Source organism: Drosophila biarmipes, chromosome X (assembly GCF_025231255.1).
Source record: "Drosophila biarmipes strain raj3 chromosome X, RU_DBia_V1.1, whole genome shotgun sequence".
In the NCBI taxonomy this organism is placed as follows: domain Eukaryota; kingdom Metazoa; phylum Arthropoda; class Insecta; order Diptera; family Drosophilidae; genus Drosophila; species Drosophila biarmipes.
The window spans coordinates 1799023-1815732 of NC_066611.1; the positions used below are offsets into that span (position 1 = coordinate 1799023).

A 16710-nucleotide genomic window follows, 5' to 3' on the forward strand; every position below is an offset into this window, starting at 1 on the left:
GCAGAAATTTATGGAATACCCTTATTTTCCACAACATTTTCGGTATTTGTCAGCGTGGTCTTTGGCTACTTTGGTATTATAATATAATATAAAATATTATTCTTTTTAATTGTTTGCTTAATTTATACAAATAAATATTTAAATACCTATATGTTTGAAACATATGCCAGGTACATAACTAACTTATGCATAACAAAACAAGGAAGAATTCTATAATTAAGTGCCTCGACTATCAAATACCCGTTCTTTAGCGAAAGGGAGCTAAAGGGATGTGTATATATTTACACAGTGGTGGGCCAAAGACCGAACCCCTTTTTTTATTTTACCAACAGTTTATGCAGTTTTGTTTTAAATGTTATTGTTATACAACAACCGACATTTCCTTCCTACTCAACTTAAACTTTTTAAGTTATAAAAAAAACCTTAACACCGGGCCTGACCAAAGCGAACATACGATTTCTTCCACAACCCTTTTCCAAACGTGAGCTTTAATCTTTTAATCCGCGCTTTGCGGTAGTAAACATAATTGTTGGGGAGCAGCAGCCAATTCTTCACGACATGCGCGTGGGATTATCATCCTGCTTGATTTAGCTAGTACCGAGGCAAATTTTTGTCCAAAGATGTTTTCAAATTATGTTATTATTTATACCATAAATATAGCCAGGGTATTCCTTAAACTGTTGAATTGCTGAATTATGGTCAGCTGTTAATCAGCTGTTGTTGAATTGCTGAAAACCAGAGTTTTCGCTGCTCTCGACTAAAAGTAAGAGGGTATCTCTGGTCGCTTGAAAACACGGAGGAAGAGGTAAATGCAATTAATGGATATCTGATGGAATGCGCCTGTTAGCTGTTCTAACAGTTCAGTTTTTTGCCCTATTCTCGGCATTCTTCTTAATATTACACCGAATCTTTGGTAAGCACAGCCTGGCAATCTGACAAATAGCTGACATCTTAAAAGTGAAAATTTAACAGGGAACTTTAATTACTACAATTTAATGTTGAATTTTTAACAGCTTAAGAAATACCCTGGGTCCTTTCAGCAACAGACGCCCATAACTTTTCGTTGGTATTTTTTGGCTAGACAGTCCTCACCATATTTGGGGCACTCTTTTCAAATTTCCTCAAATATATCGAGCGCGTCGAATCGATGACTATCGGCGGCCTCCCAGCTCTAAAGGGAATCTGTATTTTTTATCATTGCTCTGTGGCGCGATCGAGTTTGTTTGGCAGTCGAGAAATCGGCAACTCAGTTTCAAAAGTGTTTTGGTTTTGGACACCGCCAGCTCCAGCGAGAAGTATGCCAAACTTGTAGATTGTGCTCTGGATGCGTGTCTGCTCGTCGATTTCTGTTTACACTGTTTGTTGTGTGTGTCGCTCGCTAACTAGGTAGTTGGGAAACGGGTTGAAAAACGTTTTTTAACTCGAAACTAGGCCTACACTCGGGCTCTTTGCCACACATCTTCCTGCTCGGAATTGCGTTGTAAGTGTGTAAGGAGTGCGTGCAGGCGTGTGTGTGTGCGAGACAAGTGTAATGTCTGCAAAAATAGATCCGGTCGGGTTTTACTTTTTTTAGTGCAGCACCAAATCATCATTGCCCCCACCCCTCCCCGCCCTGCTGCGCCAGTGTAGGAAATAAAAACAAAAGCGCCAAGTTTCGCACATATGTACAGCGTGTGTGTGTGTGCGGTGTGCATGTGTGTGCTCGTACGCCGTTTGTGTGGTTGTGGTATTGTTTTTGTTTGTACATCATTCTGCGACGCAATAGAAAAAGACATCGAAGGCCAAACAACTTTGCCCGCTGTGCGATGTTCTAAGGCGCTAGTTGTGGCTGCTGGGCGTTAGTTTTGCCCGGCTTGCCTCTCGACATTACAACTCGGGTTCTCCGCGCGCCTTGTCCTCCCCCGCCGCGGGCCGTCCTCCCACGCTGTGGTGCCGTCTCCCTCGCACGCAGCCGGTGAGGAAGGCGGTAAACAAAGCGATAGAGCAACGCCAGGGAAAACAAACGCAAAACAAGAGTGCCGTCGAATAAGCTTGCAAAATAAGTTATATAAGTAGTGCTCTGTGCCATGGCTATCCACTGGTCCGAAAAGTCGCAATAACATGACCACATTTTCCAGTCGCACAACGCAGTTGTGTTCTTGCGTTCAGTTCTTTATCCGCCAGACAAGAGAGCTCGTGGGAGTGGAAAAGGCACGGCGAAGTCATTCGCCAAACGGCGAGTGGCCGAAAAACATCGCATGCAAGGCTAATGAACATTGTTTCCTCTTCCACCAACAGCCGCAGCGCCACAAAGGCCTCACAAGGGAGCGAGCAAAGGACGGAAGCACAGGAGCAGAGCGAGAGCAGGAGAGAGCGAGGTGCCCTCTCCGCCCATGCGCACAGCTGATACGGAACCTGGCCTAACGGTGAACCGATTGTCTCGCTGCTGCAGGAGCGGAAATCGAAAGCGAGGCGGAAGTCCGCTGGAACAGCGCAGCGGAACACAGCCCGCCACTGCGGCAGCCGGAGCCGGAGCCCGAAGCCCGAAGCCCGAGGTTGGGAGCCAAGAGGCGAGGGGAAGCACACGCCGAAGCACACGAGTCCATCGAACATGTTCCAAGCCCTGCCCCGTCCGTCAAGGTCCACGCTCCACTGCGGAGCCACTGCCATCGTCACAGTCGTCCTCATGGCCTGGTACGTCCCAAACCCACCCACTAGCAGGCCCGCCCCCTCCCTGCTCTGGGCGTAAGCCCCTCTTTCGCGGAGTAACAGGTAGCAGTAGTGTTTCCGTGTCATGGTGCTTGTTATGCCGCCACCTCCCAATGTTGTGCTCCCAAAAATCAGCAAAAAATGTTATCAAGGGTTCATTTGAAAATTGAAATCAACTACAAACGCAGAAGAAAACGACTGAACACACGACGCAATGATTAGGACACCCTAGCCACTGCCGAAGTGTACGATAACCAGAAGGGAAGTTAGCAATGTCGTTTCCATGGGAGCAGCTTTCCAATCTTCGAACAAAAAATAATCACACACTTTGTATCAAAATGTTACATTTCAAATTAATGCTTACATGTATAAACACAAAAGTTCTTATGTGGATTATCACTACTCGTCTGTCCGCATGCGCGCTGGATCTCGGAAACTATTAAAGTTGGGATTAGGCTTTGCAGATTCTAAACCCTATTGACCAGCTCAAGTTAATTTCAAATCTTCATGAATCGATCTGTCCCTAGCGACGCAAAGCTGCCATTAAGCTACATCCTAAAATGCATAACTTCTTCATTTGCATTTTCCGTATCTTTTAACTGCAATGATAAACAACTTCGTCTGGTAGTTCTAACTTTCTTTCGTGTTTTTTGTAGCAAATTGAGCCTCGTATTCTTGTTCAAAATGGGTGCCAAATAAATAATGTTTTTGTTTTGTTGGTATGTTTGTAAGGTTGTCGAGTTCCATCGCACTGATAAAGACCTTTTTAAGCGGCAAAAGTCTCAATTAGCAAACTTTAACTCACTTTTGCCTAGCACTGTATATTCTTTATCAGCATCCCAAGATATATCCGTCTGTCCTTGTGTCCGTCCGTCTGTTTCTACGCTCTCAGTTTTAAAGCTATAGGGTTGAAACGTTCCCAGAAGTTTTACTTCTATGGCGGGCAGGGGGAAGGAGTGGTTCGGATAACTATATCCTATAGCTTTTATGGAAATATTCGGAAACAAAGAAAAACATTTTTTCATTGTAGCTCCGGTGTATTTTTGACACATTATGTTGATAAATCTTTCCGAATGTTGAATAAAATGTATAATACCTTAAAGAAAGCTAGCTTCAGCAAGCCGCAGTTTCTATACCTTTGCAATTCGTTGTACGTACACAGCTTTCAGATTTTTAGAAAACTATAAACTAATTGCAGGAGCATTGAAAAATGAAATATAACGGTCTTTGTATTATTTTTTAATTAATTATGCGATTGTTCCTTCGGCAGCTGTATTATATAGTCGTCCGATATTTTCAAAATTGTATTCTAAATTCTCTGATATCAAATAAATAATATTCCCAAGAGTAGAAGTTAGTATGTTAAAATCAGCAAAGTTAAAATTAAAAGAATTATTTTTTTTAATATTTGTTTGATCATTTCTATGGAAACTCTAGGATTTTGTTTTCGCTTTTATTTTTTAAATTAAAGGCATAATATCTGAAGAATTTTATGTCAAAAATTGAAGCATCTGCAGGATTTTCGTTTTTAAATGGGCATCGCATTAAAACTTCAAAACTAAAACCCGATCCCTTTGAAAATTGAAACACTATTGTACATATTTTACAAGATATATCGCTGTCGAGTTTTTTTTTGTTCATAATTTTGATTTCACAATGACAAAGAAGCCGATTTTTCAAAAAAAAATTGTGTTTTCCACTTTAAAGTCCTAAAAAATTTAAAAATTGGAATTTCACAAAAAACTAGACACTTGACTTGACGGACACGGCTAGATCGACTCGTCTATAGATGCTGATCAAGAATATATATACTTCATGTGTTCCACTGCGTTGCAAACTTCTGACTAAAATGAATATAAGTATACTAATTTGTATAAAAAACAGACTTCATAAATGCTTTGCGTACGTAATATACACATTTGCAATTGGGGCGAGCGCATCTGATGTTACCAAAAAGAAAGCAGCCGATGCAATGAAAATATAATATGTAAAACCGCAGAGCCCGTGACAGAAGTCAAGTTGTGGAGCTGTAGGAGGGAACAAACCACGTCGCATGGCCGATTTCGAGCTGAAAGCTGGTTCATGTGTTTTATTTTGGGAATATATTTCCGCACGCATGCAGAATGTTCCACATATGTAAAAGCGCACTGATTCAAACCTAGGGGCATGCACATGCCCAAACGAAAGCACACGAGGTTGAACAATACCGGAGATATAAATAAATAAATTGATCATACCATAGGCTTTTAATAAAAAATGTCTCTTTGTTTTATCAAAAATCATTTGAAAAAGCCATATTTGTTTCCGGTTGCGTTAGCAACAACATAACCATTGCACAAAATGTACTTTTATTCATGGTTTTAATATTGATAGAATAGATTTGGAAGTAAGATTGAGATACAAAAGAATACATTGATAATGAATATTTAGTAATTAAATTAGTGGAATAATAGGAAATACATGTGGAATTGATAATTTCCATTAGTTTATTTTGGACTAGGTTATTAGTACTATTAACTTAACCCCACATGTAGTCTGTGCCTGCTTACACCTTTGTTTCTGCTGTACATAAATACTCATTCGCACATAAAAATATCACTCCATGCCATGCACACCGACCACACCCTCTCCATCCATTAAAGCGTTCTGAGTGGCGCAACTGACCAAAAAGGAATTAAATTATATAGACGAGCAGCCGCTGACTTGTGCACATTTACATTGTACACAGTAAAAGCAAGGGTATTTTTAAAATATTAAATTCAACAGACAAAATAGCCTTGCAGCTAAAGCAAGGGAGGATGTACATGAAGCAACAGCTTTGACCAACAATTTGCTTTAAAAAATAGTTTAATTTATTATAAATTCTTTCCCTAACCTTGTACCTTTATTGTACACTCTTGCCAAAAGTTTAATCATTAAGGTAAACGAGGGAATCGGCCGAAATTGCTAAGAGCTACCACTACCAAAACCCCATTTAGTTTTTTGCCATCATTTCTTTCGAGGGTTTAATGTTCAAATAGAAGATAGACCTATAAAAAAGGGAAATATTTTTTGTTTTTTAATTTCGGACAAGAATTACAAAGCCGCACATACTCCATAAAACCGGCATTTTGAAAAATAAAACAAAAATTATTTTAAAAAATTCACTATATTTTATGAAATTAACTTTGAAAAACAGGAGTGTCAGCGTCGATGCCAGCGACTCTCAGTTACCCGCAACTCAGCTAGGATGAGTGCAAGATTGATGGAGATCCTGGGATTGCACACTAGACTCCCTAGCGTTAATTTCTTAACTTGTGGCACATATATGGGTATATGATCACAAGGATAACACTTTTACAAAATATTTTTAAAAATGTTGGTACCAGACAGACAGATTTCGCGATATATGCGTTTCTAGGCGTTTAAGTGGCGGTGAAAGCTGCTCAGGAAGCCATAAAATCGAAATGCCTTATCACAACATTTAAGCCTTCAAAGTTCATACGGACAGACAGTATATATATCTTACTAGGTCGGAAACGATTCCTTTTACCTGTAACAAACTTCATGAGGAACCCTTTCTTCATTTTACTCTACGCCTGACTTGTATTATTATTGATTTATTATTTGCCCAATCTTGAGCTTAGTTTGTTTTTATATTTTATATTTTTTTCGACAAGCCAATTGCGAGGTTACACCTTTTTTGTGAATTGTGAATTACCCAAATAATCCACTTCTTTAGATTATGTTTGTGTTTTTATACCCATGACTCTTGGAGTAAAGCAGCGCTAGTATGGTGCTTCCCAGTGCACCACTCTAAAGTATTTGTTGGCGAGCCAGAAAGGACCAAGTAAAATTGGTGAGCTGGGTTAGGGTATATGGTAGTCGAGGCACTCAACTATAGCGCCCCTTTATGTAATACCTGGGGAAAAGTATGTTACAGATTCGAATCGAATAGATTCCACGCCCACTCTGACGCTCACAGACTTCAAAAAATCTTAAAATAAAAAATCTAAAATAACTTAAAAGATAGAGAATCGCCCAAAACTGTGGCACATACAGTTTAAGTGCAGGGAAAACATTGAAAAATCATAAAGCGCAAGTTTGCGGCTCCAAAAGTTCTGTTTTTAAAAAATAAATTGGTTTCGTAAATACCTATCCATTGATATCACGCCCAATCTAACGCCGAAAATAGGGTTTTTTCCTTCTTTTAATATGGATTTGGGGTCAATTTTAGACCACATATTTGTTTCTCAATATTGTTTAGCATTCTTTTATTGGGGAACGTACCCCGATTAATATACGTTTAAATAAGTCCTTATTATTATTTTAATAACAAAATTAACAAAAGCAATTTGTATCACCTGAAAAGAAATCATTTATATATCGTATAATATCACATGCCAGCCATATCACCTTGTGACGCACTGTAGAAACATTCTGGCGTTTAACATAATTAAGAGTCCAAAAATACACTCGTTCATTCAACCAGGTTTGACCAGCTTTTTGGTTGGGGAGAAGTTTTAGGCAAGCTTCAAGCTTCCTGCTAGAACATGTTTTACCACTCTGCGGTTATTAAGTATTGCCCTAAACATAACATCATAACATCATCGAGACTCGAGGCTGTCTCTCGCAGTAGCCATCGAGCACTTGTCCCCTGCAGCTCGGCTGCATTTCACCGCCAGCTATAAATAAACCCACTGAAATATACCTCCGCCACGTACCATTCCAGGGTCCGACCGCTGGGCGTGCTGTTCCTGGGATTATTGGCCTATTGGATCTACTGGACACGCTGCAGCTTCCGGATTGTGCCCACGGAGGAGCTGCGCGGCAAGATCAACAGCTGGCTGCAGAGGATTAACGCCTGGCGCCACAGCAGCCCCAGTATGTTCTGCTTGGCCAGCAGCAGCTGCCTGGGCACCCTCGCGGTGTTCGGCCACCTCATCTCCGGCTCCACGCTGGTCCTGACCATCCTAGTGGTCTCCGCCCTGGTCTCCACCAAGTACAACTTCAAGCTGCTGAAGATCGAGCACAAGGGTGAGTGGTCAGGGAGCCTCCAGAGGGGACATCAAGATTTCTACACAAGCCAGGGAGATGTCTTGTGTTTGGGTGCATGTTCGTGATGCAGAAAGCAAGAGTTCTTGTTGTTGCCCATGATTCTGGTCTCTTTAGACGAATTTCCTAACGCAAACGACGCATAAGGCTAAAATAGGATTCCTTGGGAACAGTTTGGTCGGGTGGAAGTAGTGCGTAGTGCATCGAAAAACGAAAAAAGATTTAACATTGCCTTTTGCCCACGGAAATAAAAAAGTCAAGAAAATGTATCAGGTTTCGATTTGAACAAATGATAATATATAGACGGCTCAAAGGAGATTTTATCAAAGAAACATTGATTAAGTAATCGTATTTATGTAGCGGAGGTATAACAACATGGAGTAAAAGTTTTAAAATTCATAAAAACGTAATGGCATTGACAAGTGAGTTCATAGAAATATTGTCTTTTTATGTTTATAATTATACTATTGCACCAAAGAATACTTTTGTTAAATTTTTTTTAAAACAGCATTTTGGACTCTTCCATCCATGAAACCAGCTTTTATAAAAAATACCTATTACTTTAGATTAACTAACATTAAGCAGGTAAAAGTCGATATGTTTGCGAACATTAAATATATATTATCGATCTTTATAACTAGCCCGGTGGATCTATGTGTAACTCTCAGAGACCGCGGAAACTATTTCCGGATCATATAGATTCTAGGAGTTCAACGCAGCGCAAGATTCTGTCTGTGTTAGTTGACACAGATGTTATTGATTTATACCTCTCTAAATGGCAACAATCCTACCAATCGCAAAATTATGTTTAAGTTTAAGTCAAAGTAACACGTAATAGTAGTCCCTCTGTAGGTAGTTTTTAGTCACTACAAGCAACTACCCAGAGAACTATCGCATATCGTCAGAATAATCTTCGCAATAACTTCTGGAAGATTCACTATAGAACACATATTACAACTACAAAAATCGTTAAATCACTTTTTGGTCACCTCTGGATGGTAGACAAACGATATAACACATTTTACAAGAACAGAAATCGTGCCGAGGAAACTTTCTTTCGAGATGTGTCGTCAAAGTCCCTCTTTTTTCCACGGAAGTCATTTCTGTGATCCGAATGCAATAAGCGGACGATCGTTTTCACTCCTAGAAGTCACTTAACACTCTTAGTTGTGTCAGTGCTGATCTAGGCGCCGCTGGTTACGTTGGTCACACTGTTAACGACCCTTCTTTGAGCTAGGGTCCTCGCCCAACAACGTTAAATTCTGTCACTCTGTACCCCGGGATGACATCGTTAGGTGTTATAATTGACAAGATTTTGTACACAAAAAATCGCCTACTGATGCGTTAGTCTTGGTATCTGTATCTCGCGTTGGAGCGCCTCTGTTTCTACTGGCAAAAGTCTGGGGTTAGAGGAATTTATACCCGCCAATTCATTTGATGTGATGCTCATAGACGAATTGTGCCAACAAATCAAATCAATCAATCAAATCAACAGTCTCACGCCTTATCTCTTTTGGCTAATATCTTATACCTTATACCTCCCATTTAAGAAGCACTCTTCTTACAGTCCAAAATCAGCTGTCAAATATCAGCGCTAAGAATTATTTATTTATTTTTTAAAATGTATTACCTTAGTGGTTTTTAATAATATTCTATTGTAACTTGGGGTACAGCTCTTTTTACGATATCAGAATTTAAAAGTGCAGGATAAAACTAGTTTAGCCTAGTTGGTCACAACTTTTTTAACAACAATGCGACTGGTATGATTTTTAGCATTTGAGTCAGTAAAAGAAAATCTTTAAAAATGTGGGCGTCAGACAGGCTTTAGCTTATCTTCACAGGTGTTTGTAAGGGGGAAAAACTTAACCTCCACTGCGAAACCTTATCTCATTGAAAATAATGCGAAACTCCCTTGTTTCAGACTTCCAATGGACAGAGAAGCTTAACTACAACAATTTGGAGGCCGAGGCGGAAGACGAGTTCCTGCCGGATGTGAACGAGTCGAATCTTTTTGTGCTGGAGCGAGCCAGCGATGTGGCCACCATCAGTTCGCCCACCGAAGCAAATGATGAGGAGGATGACGAGCGCAGCGACGACATACCTTCCGAGCTGCTGATTCCGGACGTGATACCCGAGATCGACGAGCACTCCACCGACGAAGATGATGATCTGGCCCTGCTGGCGGCCAAAAGGCAGGAGAACCAGCAGCAGCAACCGCACATAGCCAAGGAGAACGAGGATATGAACTTCCGAAAGGGCCATTTCAAGCGCGATTCTTCGCTGTCCACCACGTCCTCCTCATCCGAGGAGAGTCTGTCCAAGGGGCTGCAGTTCCCTGACCACACCTCCGTGGATGCCAGCGGGAACCCTCAATTGCGCCAAATAACCGCTGGACCCGATCCCGCTGGCGAGCTAATGGCCCTGGCCGTCAAAACCCAGGCTCAGGCGCTTTTGGCGAACAGCGGAAAGCTTCTTCCCAACCTCGTCTCTGGCCTGGTGCAGTGGGGCTCAGGTGGTGCTGCCGCAGCCAGCTCCGACGGGGATGTAACCGATGCGAGTCGAAACCGCGAGCAACAGCGCATGGTCACCGCCTTGGATTCTTCGGACGAGAGCGACTTTGAGATACTCGAAACGGACGACTTCAAGTAAGGATTGGACCGAATCGAAGATTGGTCCGATGCGTCGTATTATAAAGCTATTATCTTAATTTACATATGCATACACACACGGAACTCAAAATCGACAGACAAGACAAGTTTAAAAAGCAGACAAGCGGACGGTTTGAACGGTTATACTTTCCCTGGTGGAGATCAGTAATACATTTTGCTATAGACTAGTGCTATATTTAGATGTATACTAAATGAAATATCCAAAACTACCCTAAAGTTAAGCCAAACGTTCTATTTTTCGATGGCTTTGTACATGTTTATTTATATAACCCTAGGCTTATTCCTATTTTACCTATTAGTCCTGTTGTGCTTATCTACTTACCACAAACCGAAACAACAGCGACAGCTTGCAAAATGTACATACCACAGTTCCAACCGCCTACCAGGGGTGCCACAGCAACCGAGGAGCGCCGAATGGGGCTGAGTTCCTTATGTGCTGGAGTACAAATTTTACACTTAGCGCTATGGTGGTTTCTGTGGCACCCTTGTCTATGTCGGGTTATATTGATGTCGCTGTGAGGGAGAGATTCCTAATCTGAATCCAATCAAAACTGAAAACAGCAATTTAAAAACCAAATAATGACAAATTATGTAATCAAACGAAGCAAAAATATAGTCCAGTGTTATCTTTGAACACCCATTCGACATTAAACGTGCACAAATCGTAACAACATAATAATGAAAAAATGTAAGACATTGTCGTTTCTCCAGCGATTTCTGTCCCTGGCTATCATTGTACATTGAAGAAAACAACTGAAACATGAAAACCAGTAACACACTTTTTTTTTGTATTTTTGTTATTATTTGCACTATGTATTTTAAGTTATAGTTTAGTTTGCTAAACAAAAGTAATTGTGATTTTGTAAAAACAAAAGAAACTGAAATAAAAATCAAAAAGACCTCGAATTGCGATCTTGACTGTTGTCAACTGTCAAAAGAGTCTAATTTTGTTTCTGGTTCGATGGCGGCTATGGATGTGTTCTTCAGCTCATCTTCCGGCCTTTCCTCCGTCTGCTCCAGCTTTTGTTCCTGGTCCAGAGCCTGTTCCTCCGGCACCTCCTTGCCGTTGGTGGTTTTCGCCTTCGCTCCCTTTCGCAAGGGAATCGTGTCCAGAATAGCCGAGGTCCAATCCTGGCCAGCAGCCACCTTAATCAGCAACTCGAAGACTGAAATAAATATAGTATATTATACGTTACGTTAGTTTGGGGCTTTAAAAATTATCACTAAAATTTAAAATTTTAAAATAAAACATGAAAAGAAGTTAACTTCGGCAAGCCGAAGTTTGTTTACCCTTGCTGTTATAAGAAATAATCAACGTTAGTAACAACGCATTCGATTTTTAATGAGATATTAGCTTCAATGATATTACAAAAAAATATTTCATTATTTCTCTGACCGTTTACTTGTTAGAGTCGTCCGATTTTTAGTAATTATATTATTATTATATATTAATATTCTTAAGAGTGGAAAATGTCTAAAAACACCGACGCTTTTATTTTATTTAAAGGTTGTTTCTCTATTTCTTATTCCTTTCCATGATAACCATGTGTGTATATGCCTTATTCGGCCTGTTCCTCCGAACATAAACTGTAACAGATGAAGACCACTGGGCATTGCGATAGAATTGAACAAGGTTCAACAAACTGACAGACGGACGGACGAACACGGCTAGACCGACTCGTCAAGGTAGTCGAAAATGTTTTTTTTACTGCGTTGCAGAAATAGCAGGGATTAAGGTCTTGCCACTCACCGTGGTATGTACTAAGCACGGCCCTCGTCTTCATGTCGACGTGCTCGCTGAGCGGCAGGCGGGCAGTGGCCAGGCCCGCCTCCGTCGCCCTCGAATGGCACAGGCCCTTGAAGTGATTGTGGTCCACTAGTCCGCCGATGACGTATGTGCAGTCGGACTGCAGCTTGTCGAGGACTTGATCTGACTCGCAGGTGAGATATACTAGTTTGCTGGTGTCGAAGACATCGGTGTGTCTGCGATCGAAGTGGTACTCCACGTGCCAGTTCTCCCAGCCATCGTTTTTCTTGAACGAACTGTGGATGTGTCCGTCGCGACGTATGCCCGTGAAGTGCAACTTGCCTGGCTGCGCACTGCGGCGATTAATAGTATAAATCCGGAGACACTGCTTGACGCACTTGGAGATGTCCCGCTCCTGCATCAGGTCGTCGTAGTCCAGGTCGATGGCAACGCAGAGTCCAGGCTGACCTTCGGCTGCTTGGCGCTTCTTGAGCTCCTTGCGGGAAGGACCTACCCGGACGGGCAGGCCCTGCTCCTTGGCCTCCCGACGCTTCTGCTTTTTTTTCTCCCGCTCACGTTCTCGCCGCAGCTTCCGGAGGTCTGCGAACTCTGCCAGTTTGCGCTGCTTTTTCAGCTGGTTCTTGCTCTGCGGCTTGCCGGGCGTGGTTCCCGGGCAATTGCTCAGGCTCAGCACCGCCGGTGGCACCACGTCCAGTTCCTGTTCCGCCGTATCCATGGGCTTAGCAATTGAAATTCAGTTAGAACATCTAATATTCATCTCGAACAGCTGACTGAATTTTACAGTGTTTTTAGCGTGTTGCTCCTAACAGCACGGCGTTAAGCATTAACAGCACCGTGTTATACCCCTTGCACACCGTCGCCTAAAGTTATACAGTGAAAAATACTCAGCAGGTGTTTCCACAAATTTAACAAACATTTGAAATTCATAACTGAGCTTTACAGGTAGAACGTTTTGTTTGGACGTCGTATGTATCAGCAGAACAAACTTGAACAATGGTTAATACTCCATCGTGCTGTTTTGTAGAACGCAGACATTGAGTATCAAAACAAAATCTCATTTAAAATTTCAATATTTCAAGGTTTATACGGACGGACAGACAGGCGGGCGTGACTAGATCGACTTGTCGAGTAATGCTGGTAAAAAATATAAATACTTTATATTGATTTTTGAAATAAAAGATAAAGGAAATGCAGAAAACTACGTAAAAACGACGCAGGAAGAACACACCAGTACAATGGTTGTAGAATCGGCCAGTATTGTGCGACTTGACAAGAAGCATTTCCAATGCTGTATGAATATTGTAAATAATTAATATAAAATTCTGAAAAGCCCTTAGAGGTCCCACTTTCGGCTAGGGGGAGTTGTAGCGACGTCCCCCTTCTCTATCTATCATTTGTATTCCTAAGAAACAGCCACTGAAGTATGGAGCTAATTAATGGTCAGGGCTCTAAATTTCAAAACTTATGCATACAAATATAAATTGTGATTTTTAAGTGAAGCCGCGGTGTGAAATTCTATTTCGCTCCAACCGGCTCCTCGCGCCACCCCTGTTACTTAACAGTCAGTGCTTCTTCGACAGAGCCCCGATAGCCCGATAACGTAGCAGGCCAGGTGAAATTGCGTTAACATATATGAAATCCAACTAGTCCTACTTATTTAAGAATTAAGAGTCGGGCTGCTGTGCTGAGGCTTCGCTGCGTAAGTACGTGCGTCTAGAAGGATCGGCCGACGAAGCAAGCGAATCGGAATCGACCGGTGTGTTCGGATCCGTTCCGGCAGCCAGCTGCAGACTCGCGCATAACGCCGCCCAAGTTCAGATTTCTGGAGGGGACAGGTCGATCTCTCGTCAACCATGGCAACGGTGGCCCTGCTCTCACGGCAGCGCCTTTTCGCCTGCTCCTTGCGTCTATTCAGTGGCGCCCACCCCAGGTGCGTGACGGCGATGGCCAGAACACCGAGTCCGGCCAGCGACTCCTGGCCAATGGCGAATTGCCGGAACCCGATCCTGCCCGCCGCCAGCATCCGCTTCAACCACAAGTCCGCCAACCATGCGGCGACGGCTCCTTCACCTCCCGCAGTCAACAGTTCCGGCACAGGCGACAAGGATGAGAAGGCAGCCACTAGCACCTCGTCCAGTGATCTTTTCGGCGAGGCGGCCAACATGGGTCTCTTCGCCAAGTTCAAGCACATGTACAAGCAGTACTGGTACGTGCTCATCCCGGTGCACGTGCTCACGTCGGTGGGCTGGTTCGGAGGCTTCTACTACCTGTCCAAGAGGTGGGCATCAGCTAAGCTCAACCAACACTCGATAAAAATGCCTTTTCTTTGCAGTGGCGTTGACGTGCCCGCTCTGCTGCAGTACGTACACCTGAGTGAGACCATCATTGAGAAGGTGCAGGGCTCGGACATGGGTCACTATGCCATCGCCTATCTCTGCTACAAAGTGGCCACACCCCTGCGCTACGCCCTCACTCTGGGTAAGGTCCTTTTCTTTTCTTCACGGGTAGTTCCTCCTATATGTAAAATATGGATTATTAGAAGCTGGATTTGTTGAAGTATTTGCCTTTACAAAACCATCAACAAATGGTGAAACAATAATTTAAAATCCTCCATGCTGAATAGGGCTCCAAAAGTCTTTACGGTCTGCAGTAAATACTTGCAGTATTAGCGGGAGCCTATTTGATTTCTGTAATATATACTTCATATTACAAAGTTAAAATAATGTATTCAATATATATATATTATATTTAAACCTGTTTAGTCAAAATTGTTTAATGCTCAAATTGACTAAAATTATTTGCTTTACCTTACCCCTATCTACTCTATGTAATTTTAACTTTCTATTCCCAATAATCAAAGAGTAGAGGCTACATTGTAATCGGGGAAAGGCCGTAACGTGTAGAAAAAAGAACTTCCAACCCCATAAAATAGGAATATTCTCGATCAGCACCACTAGCCAAGTCGATTTTTGATGGAAGTAATGTTCATTTAGAAAACGCTTCCACATTTGACTACTAAAAGTAGTAAACTTAAATATAGTGTTTGGATAAATATCAAAAACAAACAAAATTGTTCATTTATACCCTTTACTCGTAAAAGTAAAAGGGTATGTTCGAAAATGATTCCTTCAACCTGTTGCATACTGTGCGACAAATCTAATACACCCCTTTACCTTACGAGTAAAGGGTATAAAAATATCACAAAGAAATAGTATTTTTGATATTTATCCAAAAACATTATTAAAAATATGAAAACCTTTCAAGCTTTCTATATTCAGAAGTCAAGTGTAGAAGCGTTTTCTAAGTGAACAGTACTTCCATCAAAAATCAATAAACTAACTATAATTCTAAACATTCCCCAACATTTTATTTCAATTCAAAAGCCTAATATGACTGTTTCAATCCCATTGCAGGCTGCACCACAGTGTCCATTAAGTACCTGGTGCAACACGGCTACATCAAGCCCATGCCCACCAAGAGCGAGCTGATAAAGATGTACGAGAACAAAAAGGCCACTCGGGCCAGCGCCAAGGCGGACAAGGCTGAGAAGGACGAGAGCAAATGATCCTCGGCCACAGGCGAGGACGCCACCACCTCGGTGGAGTCGTTGCCGTTGCCACAGCCGCAAGACCCAAAACCATCGCCACTGCTGCTGCCATTGTCACTTCCCCAGGGGATCGGCGATCAGCAGCGACCGGCTGACAGCAAACAGCGTGCAGTTGACCTGTTGTCTTTTTTGTTAAACTGTCGTCGCTTTTGCTGGCACTGGTGCTCAAAAAACCTAACTCTTGTCCGGGATCACAGCCGGTCACAAAAACAGCTCCCTCCGCACTGAGTCACACATGCAGATAGGCCACATCCCCACCCCCGAATTCCGATTAAGATACACCCTTGGAGTTGTATGAGTAATTTACCCAGTTTATGTTGCAGTTACTAAGCCGCTGGACGTCGTCAATAAAAATCAAAACATACCCAATACCCAAAACACAGATCCGCAGGACGTGAAGTTGCGAAGTAGTCGTTTAAAGATATATTTTTTAAATTTGAGAAAATTGTCGCAAAGCATACTTTAACTTTTATTAAATTTAAATACAAATAAAATGAAGCTGGCACCCCAGTTCAAGGGCGTGACTGGAGTCGCCCTAGCGGGGGTGCAAATTGTTGACATACTTATTATCAATTTCGCGTTGTTATTTATTTATATATTTAAATCCACGTTGAGGGCTTAAATATTTTCAAGGAAAACAGCAATTTTTCGTTACCTAAATGCCACTATTGCCTGCAAAGATTGCAACTCAGTAAAGGAAGGGACCCCAAAAGGAACATTCTTAATCGGCGTGAAAAGCCGAGTCCTCTAGCCATGTCCGTGCGATCGTTAGAAGGAAGAAGTAGAAAGTATTAGGTTAGCTTCGATGTTCTGCAAACATTCTCCTTTACCCTAGAGTACAAAAATACAAAAATGATTTAGAAAATAATTTTAAAAAATAACTGCTTCGTTGTTTTTAATGCTGTTTTTACTCCCCGAAATACAATTTTAAACTATATTATACA

At 41.9% G+C, this 16710-nt stretch overlaps 3 protein-coding genes across 5 annotated transcripts; 2 read left to right on the forward strand and 1 right to left on the reverse strand.

The window, feature by feature from the left end:
- The first annotated feature begins 1147 nt into the window (after positions 1-1147).
- Positions 1148-11297, forward strand: LOC108028885 (uncharacterized). 3 transcript variants are annotated; one of them, XM_017100901.3, is made up of 4 exons: positions 1148-1295; positions 2278-2673; positions 7400-7704; positions 9644-11297. In XM_017100901.3, exons 2-4 carry the CDS (start codon positions 2591-2593, stop codon positions 10369-10371), a joined length of 1116 nt encoding a protein of 371 aa, XP_016956390.1. In that variant the 5' UTR covers positions 1148-1295; positions 2278-2590; the 3' UTR covers positions 10372-11297. The 3 variants fall into 3 exon arrangements, with proteins under 3 accessions (XP_016956390.1, XP_016956389.1, XP_043948961.1); XM_017100900.3 differs by having other exon boundaries at positions 1181-1480; XM_044093026.2 differs by having other exon boundaries at positions 1181-1386.
- A 4-nt stretch (positions 11298-11301) lies between these two features.
- Positions 11302-13235, reverse strand: LOC108028886 (tRNA methyltransferase 10 homolog A). The gene is made up of 2 exons (XM_017100902.3): positions 12142-13235; positions 11302-11557 (listed from the first exon to the last, which is right to left on the reverse strand). Exons 1-2 carry the CDS (start codon positions 12872-12874, stop codon positions 11316-11318), a joined length of 975 nt encoding a protein of 324 aa, XP_016956391.1. The 5' UTR covers positions 12875-13235; the 3' UTR covers positions 11302-11315.
- Positions 13236-13742: 507 nt separating this feature from the next.
- On the forward strand, positions 13743-16335 carry LOC108028892 (uncharacterized protein C18orf19 homolog A). Its single transcript, XM_044093725.2, has 3 exons — positions 13743-14437; positions 14492-14637; positions 15573-16335. Exons 1-3 carry the CDS (start codon positions 14013-14015, stop codon positions 15722-15724), a joined length of 723 nt encoding a protein of 240 aa, XP_043949660.1. The 5' UTR covers positions 13743-14012; the 3' UTR covers positions 15725-16335.
- Positions 16336-16710: the final 375 nt, after the last annotated feature.

Coding starts and splice junctions, on each gene's coding strand:
- LOC108028885 (XM_017100901.3), top strand. CDS start 2,591: ATGTTCCAAGCCCTGCCCCGTCCGTCAAGGTCCACGCTCCACTGCGGA. Junction 2,674..7,399: donor ACAGTCGTCCTCATGGCCTG/GTACGTCCCAAA, acceptor GTACCATTCCAG/GGTCCGACCGCTGGGCGTGC. Junction 7,705..9,643: donor GCTGAAGATCGAGCACAAGG/GTGAGTGGTCAG, acceptor CCCTTGTTTCAG/ACTTCCAATGGACAGAGAAG.
- LOC108028886 (XM_017100902.3), bottom strand. CDS start 12,874: ATGGATACGGCGGAACAGGAACTGGACGTGGTGCCACCGGCGGTGCTG. Junction 11,558..12,141: donor CGTGCTTAGTACATACCACG/GTGAGTGGCAAG, acceptor TATTTATTTCAG/TCTTCGAGTTGCTGATTAAG.
- LOC108028892 (XM_044093725.2), top strand. CDS start 14,013: ATGGCAACGGTGGCCCTGCTCTCACGGCAGCGCCTTTTCGCCTGCTCC. Junction 14,438..14,491: donor TTCTACTACCTGTCCAAGAG/GTGGGCATCAGC, acceptor TTTTCTTTGCAG/TGGCGTTGACGTGCCCGCTC. Junction 14,638..15,572: donor GCGCTACGCCCTCACTCTGG/GTAAGGTCCTTT, acceptor ATCCCATTGCAG/GCTGCACCACAGTGTCCATT.